Here is a 9,665-nt window from a genome sequence, read left to right as displayed (position 1 = left end):
AAAAAAAAAAAAAAAAAAAAAAAAAGGTGGCCAAAAAGGATGTCAGGGAATAGATTATGTTTAGATTTAATGGTTAATTGAACATTTTGTTTAAAATTTACAAAATAATAAACTCAGCTAGCTTAATGGAATGAAAATCGAGTCCCTTATCTGCAAAGTGAAAGCCTTTAGGTTCTTGTTACAACTGCACGGATAAGATGGGACAGGACAGTCTGGTTTATTAATTTTGCAGTGTAAAATTTACTGCAATTACTGTTTATTCATTCAGGCTTCCAGAAACAAAAAAATTAAGCTACAGCTGCTTCTAATTTAAGAAACATTTCAAAATAAGACTTCAGCTAGACTCTGGCCAGTTACAGAAATAATCTGTATTTTTCTCTCAAAGTTCTAGAATCCTACCAGTATTACACCCTATTTTGTTTGATTGTAAATATTGAAGGCAAATGTTTATGTCTTTGATTCAATGCTCGGTGAGTTTGAAGGGCCCATTAGCTGACTTTTCTACACAAGCTGCTTTGATTGGCTGCCAGCTGGCCTTTGTCTTGCTTAGACACATGCTATTAAAGGTTGCTGTTCTCTCACTGGCACTCTCCTCTTTACAGATCTTAGAAACCAACCATACAGACGAGCCGATGCGGTGAGGAGAAGCGTCAGGCGGCGCTTTGATGATCAGAACTTGCGTTCTGTTAATGGTGCCGAAATAACAATGTGAACCTGAGACCGGCCTGCATGAATACAGGGTGTGCGTGAATGAAACTGCCCACATGAACTTTATGCGCTACCATTTAACTGCAGCCTTGTACACACAAAAAATATTCTTAAGGGCTCAGATTTAGCAAACACAAAATAATTTTAAAATGAGCTCTCCTTTCAACCCTTGTTAACAAGTGCCTAAAAATGGAAGTACCTGTTCAGATTAATCAAAGCAATAGGATTTGATTTGATTAGGTATCTTTTTACACCAGTATGTTATTTTTTTTTAACCAAAATGTAAATTTCTTATTAAACTCATTACCTGCCATTGTGATTGTCCCATGATGGCCCACCTGGTTTCCTGATGTTGTAAATAACATGAATGCATCTGCTGTGAGTCCTTTGCTGAGATGTCTTTGAAGGAATTTTGTTTTAGCCATATCCATCAACTTTGTATTTTACTTGCAATTTGGAAGGAGGAAAAAGTCACATGATGAGACTCCTTGTGTCTATAACCAGGCCCTGGCAAAGTGCAAACAGGATGCAATTGCTGTGGCACAAAGGTCACTCAACCCTTTGTTTCCAGTTTCACATTCTACTACTTCTGTGCTAGAGAACGATGCTCTGTGAGAGGCATTCACCGGTATGAATGTGGAGATATAATGTATAAGACTTATTTGTAGTACTGTGTTCTTCAGCTAGAGGCAGCTTTTAAATAATGCAAGTGTATTTATTAGCACTAAAATTAACATCTCAGTAATCAGTATTAGCATTTCTGAGGACCATTATTAATTCTGAGAACAGAAATTGGTGCCTTGCAAGGAAGAAGTTTACTAGCTCTATTAATAAGCATTCAAGGTTACATCTGCTAGCAGAGTAGTGTTAGGAACCTGGCCTTACTCTCCTCTGACAATCGCAATTTTTTCTTATTTTCTGTGAATTGGAGAAGATACACTTGGCTTTGTGTATCAAGGCTAACTTGTTCATGCATTTCCCAGACTACTTATGGGGAATTGCAGTTTAAGTTGCTAAAAAGTACTAACATGGTATTAAGCTTAAATAATATGTAATGGGACTAAATGGCCCACTAAGCCACTGTTACTTTTCCTTCCTCTCTGGCAGGGCACTTGATCCATTCCAAAGTCAAAAACTGGACTGAAGCTAAATTTGTACTTTTCATAATATACATTCTGCTTCTGGCTTATCTTCTTGGTACATCAATATATTAATTGTAAAGTTTATTGTATAGTATTTAACCGCTGAAGTTCCTATTTTATGTTGTGCTTATGTGAACTCCTTGGTGAAGGTCCCTTTTCCTTGGATGTGTAGTTATATGATCTTTTTAAATGTACAGATATTTTGCTATAAAATTGGTGCAGTTTTTTATGGTTTTTACACTTCTCTTTAATTCCCACCTAAGCCTCTGGGTAATATTGTAAATATTGTTTTAAAATGCATCAGCCTATGCTATACAATCTGAATGTTATTTTAACTTATAGTTTTTTTTAATATATATATTTAACTACAAGGACAGTTTAGGGAGCAAGTTACCTACCACATTTCACTTTAGTGTACCTATTTACAGAAAGATTAAACTGCCACCTGCAGGCACATTCCCATATATGTGTACTTTAAAAAGAACATGCCAAGATTTTGTCTTTCTGTGGACTCAACAACACTTTGATTAAAAATAGCAATTTGACCAAGTTGGACTTCCACTACAAAGCAGCTGTTTTCCAAAGTTCAATGCTGACATATATATGTTAAAATAATTGCCTATTTATTCATCTACAAATAGACAACGTTGGCATGTTCTTTTCTGTTTGTCTATTAATGGGCCTGCTTCTTAGCAATATTAGAATGTTTTATAAAAGCAATTCATGTTACTTTTCTGGTCTTTTCATGGCATATGAGCAAATAAACTATTTACACTACTATTCTGTAATATGTCATAATCTTTCAGTGGTACAATTTAGGGGGTTTTAGCAATATTATGTGGACTTACCTTCTAGAAACACATATATCTATCTTGCTATTTGAACTCAGAATCCAAATATACTTGGTAAACTTCAAGAAGGATTCCTCCCTATGTGAAAAATCTTGACCACTTGCTACATAAAACAGAAAATGGATCTTGGAAATGAGACTACATCTCCAAAATTGTATTTATAAACATACAGCTTCTGGGGAAACAGCACCTTGTTTGGTGAAATGCCACAACCCCCCCCCCCCAGCAGTCCCACCAAATGTTTCAATTAGGACATTGTACAAATAAAGATAATAGGCTATATATGAACTGCACAGTTAACACTGCACCCAACAACCATACCAGTTGGCAAGGTGCACAACCAGTTTGGCCCCCACTGCACAAATGGACTTACTTACAGTTGTAAGAAAACTCCCATTCATCAAAAGTTTATGTGTAACATTTCATGTTCTTTTTATGGAAACAAGGAAAATTTTAAATTTAGAATACCTTTCAAGTGGCTTAAATTTAGACATATATAGTCATTTAAGGAAGTATTATAATTTATATAATTAGTGTCACAACCACCACAGTGTACTTTGCATTTGTCACACATAGCTGCTTACAGATTAACGGCAATAATCTTTAACACTGTTGTGCACATTGGGAAACTGACTTGCCCAGGGTGCAATCTAATAATTGCCTATAATAAAGCCTTAGGTCTTTTGTTCCCAATTCAGTGCACCTTCCACTAAAAGCTTTATTTTATGAAAGACAAAAAATTAAGTTCTGCAATCAGTAAGGATCTCATTTGTTTTACTATCAGACTGGTACCTAATGGTAAAATAAAAATCTTTTAATATTCCACAAATTCACAATGTTTTCAAACTCAACTATAGCAGTAAGTTCAAATGAGGCAGAGAGTAACATTCATCTTTTAAAAGGTATTTACCAATAACTTTGAATTAAATACTCACGTTCCCCACTCCCTATCATGTAACATTAAAATTCATTGCAATGCCCAGTGACCATCCTGACTCAATTCTGCTCTCAATAGAATGGGGCTTAATATCCATCACTGACTCTGCTTTGGTTCAACATACTGGAATCATCTCTGTAGAATGAGGTGATCTTTCTTACACTGGAAAATAGATACACTTTTATACTAGCTCCATAATCCACATTTTGTTGTTTGTTAGACAAGGTCTGGCTCTATCACCCAGGATGGAATGCAGTGGTGCAATCCTGGCTCAGGGTGACCTCTGCCTCTCGGGCTCAAGCCATCCTCGTACTTCAGCCTCCTGAGTAGCTGGGACTATAGACACGCACAACCACACCTGGCTAACTTTTGTAGAAATGGGGTTTTGCCATGTTGCCCAGCCTGGTTTCAAACTTCTGAGCTCAAGTGATCTGCCTGCCTTGTCCTCCCCAAGTGTTGGGATTACAGGCACAAGCTGTTGCGCCCAGCCACACATACCTATTTTAATGTTTGATAAAACTCTTCTTAGCCCTAATGTATTTCCTAATTTTTATCAGAAATGTCTCCAAAGATGAATTTAACAGATTTCATCAAAAGGATGTTTTCCATTTCTTTTTAAACTAATAGCCCATCTATGCCCAAGAAACAAACATGTACGTGAAAGAGGTGATGGGTTTTGTTTTTTTAAGTCTTTTTATCAAGCAAATGAAGAATTACACTGAGAAAACATAACGTGGGCCTCTAGCAACTCTCACAGCATAGAGCTTGCTGCCTGAATGGTGCTTAAAGGAAAAAACTGACACAAATCCAATTTAGTAAAAGATGCCACTTTTTCTAATAAATTATATTTATTTACAAAAGGTCTAATTTTATATAACTATGAGGTTCTTTTACATCAGAATAATATATAAACAGAGGTGGAAATCTGGTAATTACAAACAGAAAATAGAAACCTTGTTCCCTTATTACTCACCTTTCAGAACAAGTCCTTGGCTCAGTTGTAGAGGTAGGGAAGACCAACACCTACCAAAGTTTGCAGGCAGGAGCCCCCAAAAATGTTTATAAATAACACACTTAGATACCCTAAGGAACAGTAGTGAAGAATAGCATCAAGGAATGGCTTAGTTTAAATCTGATCTAATTCGCCAGCCACTCAATGTTTTCATTGGCCATGACTAGGGGCAGGGAGGATTAGCCAGTATGAATGTCAACTTTACAAGTAGGGTAATTACCATCAAATTAACAATTACCAATCACTAGCACTGAGATGGCCTTGAACTAGATCCTACTGAGAATCACAAAACAGTTTTGATAGTCTTTATATGGCAAGTTTAAAAAGCAGAGAAGCTATTATACCTAAGTTTCTTAAAATGGAGGGTTAGGGAGAATGTGTGGGTAATTAGAGCAAAATCATCTCTCACTTTCCACCTCACCTTAAAGACAGCTCCAAAAAACTGAGTGCCTGACATGTCACCATGTTTCAGCCCTATTCAAAAATAGCCCAAAATTATTATTTTCAACTTTAAATTGTATGTTCTCACAAGTTTTGGACATGTCTGAAGTAAAAGCTAAGGTACAGTCACAAGACCTTATTTTAGGTGCACTCAATTATGACCGTGACTTTAGTGATGGGTTAGTATGGTTTATTGCAATGATGCTTTTATAAGCCCTTTAATACAGATGATGGGTACCATGGATGCCAGATGAATACATATTTCAACTAATATTTTACATTCATTCCCAAAGTGCCTATTATGTGCCAGGCACTGTCCTATTCCACAAGGATATATAACAGTAAGTGAACCAGACAAATCCCTGCCACCGAGGAACTTACATGACCACCAGTTAAGTCGAAACAATTGGAAGAGTAATGTAAGATTAAAGATGGTAAGAATCATCAGACTGGCATACGCCATTACCAAAAGCACAGAATGAGATTATAAGCCTGTTAGAACACAGTTCCATGAAAGTAAAGACATTATTTTGCTTTCATGTAAAATGAGTGTAACTTTATGTAGAGAATGTAGAATGGTTGAATTAAAATCTACCTAACACTGAGAGAAATATATACCCAAGGGAAAATAAAGAGTCTCAGATTTAAGATAGAAGGAATTAATGTACTTTGCTTCATTTTGTTTAGAAACAGTTTTAAAAGCTGAAGTTTTTTAGTTTTATAATTTATATTTAAGTTACATAATATACTTAAATACCCCTTTTTTAAACAAGCATTCATCACTCCTCCCTGGGTACTATGTGATTACAAATAGTTTTCTCTTACATAGCATCTAAGCTTTAAAAAAAAAAAAAAAAACACAACCCAATCTTCATATAAAGGGGTTACTCCTTTCTGGATGCAAAAATGAGTGGCTGCATAGCCAGGACTTAGCTGACTGTAAGACCAGAAGAAAACTGGGAATATTTAGACAAATGTTTTTTAAAGCATATAATCAAATTACATAATTGAATGAAAACTGAATTACACAGTTTGAAACTAAAAACTTTCCAGAAAAATGCACACAGCTTTTTTTTCTAGGAGTTTGTACAGTTTCTTCATCCTACCATTAACTGGTTCCCTTACTTTAGGACAATCCTTTTTCATATTATAGTTGTACAAAATGAGGCCCAGTTAAGCAAAAGTCAAAAGATGACAAAGCTGTGACAAATCATTATCAAATTTACTGGGAGGCATAAAATGCACTTTTAAAGTTGGAAAACATCAATAATTTATATGCTCAAGCTACTCTGGCTAATGATAATAAAATGCCAGCTACTATGCTGAAAAAAATGTGGTGGGACCACTGCTTTTATTTAAAAGCATTACACTGTTTTAATTCAGTTAGGAAGAGCATATACTTCATACTTCATTAGCTAAATTATCTAACTTTTCATACAAATTCAATTTTCCCACAAAGAAATATGAACTGGGAGAAAAAAATATTTAAATTCTGGATATTAAGTATGATATTAAATGTATAAGTGAATTTGATCTAATAGTTCATTAGTATTAATGACACTGAGGGAAGATAAACCCTCAACATTTTCCTAAGAATCTGAGGCGTTTATGAAAAGTATAAATTCCCCTTATCTGAAAATAAACACACTTTCCTGTTTTAACATGTTTAACTCTAATAGAACCAATATTCCAAGACGTTTCAGTTTTTACCGAACTGAAGATTTAAAAACATAACCTATTAGTTTAAAAATATTCACAGAGAACAAAATCTTATCACCTGTACCTTCAGACTGCCAAGTATCTTTCTGGCAACTAAATCCCATTTGATGGGATCCTGAAAGGGAGACAAAGGATCACAGTCACTTAAATTACATCTTTTATGGCAAGGATGTTGCATTTTGAATTGCAATTTGTTTACTACTATGGTTGTTTTTAAGTCAAATAATTTTCATGGGTGAACTACAGGGAAACCTTATATTGTGTTGTGGGGATTTGCGGTTATAGTAAGATTATCTCTGTAAGAAATACAGGAATCTATTTTGAGGACATGCTAAAACATCAATAGCTTTTTATTTAAATAGAAAAATCAAAACTTTAAAGCTGTACTTTAGAAATCATTCATGGATGTAATTAAAACAATGTTTTTTACAGATTCTAAAATTCTTTTGTGAAACACCACTAGTATATATTTGCCAATATCAAATGCATACTTTAAAGATTTGCCACTGACTTCCATGTCAAGTGATTGACATGATTAGCAGTATTAACTCACTACAATGGGACCTCTGAAAATTGAGTCTAGACAATTCCCTGTTGCCAAAGTTGTTATGTGTTTTGGCTCTAATATACAATAGGAGACTAATCTCAAGCAAGCAATTTGATTACTTCACATTTTCTCCATGAGTCTTCCTACAAAGCCTGGTCGTATTTCATAGCAGAAAAATGACTTAGGAGACAAAATGAGAAACAATCCCCTCGCCCACCCCTTCAGCCTTTAAAAAGTAGACATTGTATTTAATTCAAACGGGGGCAAAATGGGAAAGACACATTCTGGTCAAGTCCACTTTCAAAACTCACTAGGATGGTTAAGGAAAAAAAACTTTTTGTTCTTCTAAATCCCAACTTGAAAGAGAATCTCTTCAAGTGTACACATTAAAAGAATAACACAGATAATACCAAAGAATAGGTGCTAAAATTTACTTATTTACTTAAAAAATCTCCTGCACTGAAGGAAAATAGTATAAATTACATTACCAACCTTCAGAAGTTAGCATGTAGAGTATTCTGTCTTCAAACCATTGCCTCTCTAAAATAGTCTGTAAAAAATTCATAGGTGAAAAACAAATCTAGGGACCTCAAATGCACTGATTTATAATATTCTTAAATATTAAAAAAGGAAAGTAAACTAGCTGTGTGGGTAAGATGAAGTAAAATTTCAGGGATTTAGTACCTTTAAAATGATCATACAATTTCTTTAGAGCTGAGCAATTTAAGTAGAAATAAATACTAGTACACACTAGAAGAGAAGGTTTAATAATTGATAAAAATGTACAAAAATATTCAAATCAGAAATGCTTTAGAATGTGTACCACGAAGTCAATACTTCTCAGTGAGTAGGGAAGGCAAAATACTTCCTCAATAGCGGGGGAAAAAAGCAAGAGAAAGACTGAATTTAGAAAAAAAAGACAACTGTTAAAGAAAATGTTTAAGTCAACTTTTTTTTTTTTTTTTTAGACAAGGATATTGCAACTATCACTTAAAGTCTGGTGGCACATTCTTTAGTAGTAGGTCCTTAAGGCAATATATTTAAATTAATTTACAATTTGATGTTAAAGTTTTTTTTAAACATCACCTCAAAATAGATGCTCAAAATAATGCCCTCACAATAGCCTTTGCAAAATGTATTTAGATGTTTGATAAAAAATAATGGTGGCTTTATATTACAGTAGTGCTCATTAGCACCACTATAATTAAGGGTCTACCAAGTTTCCAGCAAAACCACCTATTTCTTAGGAGTTTCACCATAAAAGACCACATTGGCTTTAACCAGTTGGGTAGTGCACAAAAAAGCAGTTTTATCAGTTGCTGGTGCTTTTTTTGTACTACTATATTATCAAAAAATTTTTCATTATATCTTCAAAATCCAGCTTCTATAAAGTAAATCAAATCACCTCATGACTTAGATTTTAGAACAAAGTAGAGACATCTGCAGTTATCAGTAAATTGCCACCTTTAATCCATCCTACAGTGCCCTGTGAAAGGGTCACAGAAAGACAGTTATGACTGTATGAAAATATGATTCTTGATACAGAATCAAAAGTTATTTTCAATTTCCTTTGCTTTTATAAAGTCCACGATAACAATACTTAAATGCACTTTTTTTTTTCCTGTGATATAATTAAAACCCAGTGTTACTTCAGTTGAACTTAAAATAGAGTCCCTGGTCTGAATCAGACTTTAAATCATACTGTAAACATATATTTGGTATAATTTATTGATCATCATCCAGTTGCTCCAAAAGGGTTCTTCTGCGCTTTTCCAATTCCCCTTCACTCAGTTCACTGCCAGAAGTATCCCAATTACCCTGAAAAGACATTGATTACAATTATAGTTGACATCAGTACAAAGAGGTTTAAAGGCTGAGCCTGTGAAAAAAGAATCCAATTATCTATATAAATTCTCTTCCAAAGAAACACATTTCACAGAGTATAAAGACTGTGTGAATATGAAACAATATTTCCATTTAATGGAAGCCAGGTATTCATTTCCTAGATAATATATTCCTTGCTAATTTTTTTTTGGAGACCAAGTCTTGTTCTTGTTACCCAGCTCATCTCGGCTCACTGCAACCTCTGCCTCCCAGTTCAAGCAATTCTCCTGCCTCAGCCTCCCGAGTAGCTGGGATTACAAGCGTCCGCCACCACACCCAGCTCATTTTTGTATTTTTAGTAGAGACAGGGTTTCGCCATGTTGGCCAGGCTGGTCTCGACTCCTGACCTCGTGATCTGCCCACCTCGGCTTCCCAAAGTGCTAGGATTATAGGCATGAGCCACCGCGCCCGGCCTATTCCTTGC

General features: G+C 34.9%; 2 protein-coding genes across 3 annotated transcripts in view; one reads left to right on the top strand and one right to left on the bottom strand.

Moving 5' to 3' along the window:
- The window catches only part of FMNL2 (formin-like 2), a 130,400-nt gene extending 127,770 nt beyond the window's left edge, over positions 1-2,630 (top strand). The window contains exon 26 of the mRNA XM_011943043.1: positions 603-2,630. Within this exon, the coding sequence (XP_011798433.1) occupies positions 603-712 (110 nt within the window). The 3' untranslated portion in view covers positions 713-2,630. The remainder of the gene's footprint in view (positions 1-602) is intronic.
- A 1,837-nt stretch (positions 2,631-4,467) lies between these two features.
- PRPF40A (PRP40 pre-mRNA processing factor 40 homolog A (S. cerevisiae)) overlaps positions 4,468-9,665 on the bottom strand; it is a 62,887-nt gene continuing 57,689 nt past the window's right edge. For both annotated transcript variants that reach the window (XM_011943041.1, XM_011943040.1), the window contains one exon: positions 4,468-9,175. In XM_011943041.1, the coding sequence (XP_011798431.1) occupies positions 9,083-9,175 (93 nt within the window). In that variant the 3' untranslated portion in view covers positions 4,468-9,082. The remainder of the gene's footprint in view (positions 9,176-9,665) is intronic.

The sequence above is a fragment of the Colobus angolensis genome, unplaced genomic scaffold (assembly GCF_000951035.1).
Source record: "Colobus angolensis palliatus isolate OR3802 unplaced genomic scaffold, Cang.pa_1.0 Scaffold215, whole genome shotgun sequence".
Taxonomy (NCBI): domain Eukaryota; kingdom Metazoa; phylum Chordata; class Mammalia; order Primates; family Cercopithecidae; genus Colobus; species Colobus angolensis.
This window is presented reverse-complemented; position numbering and strand designations above follow the sequence as displayed.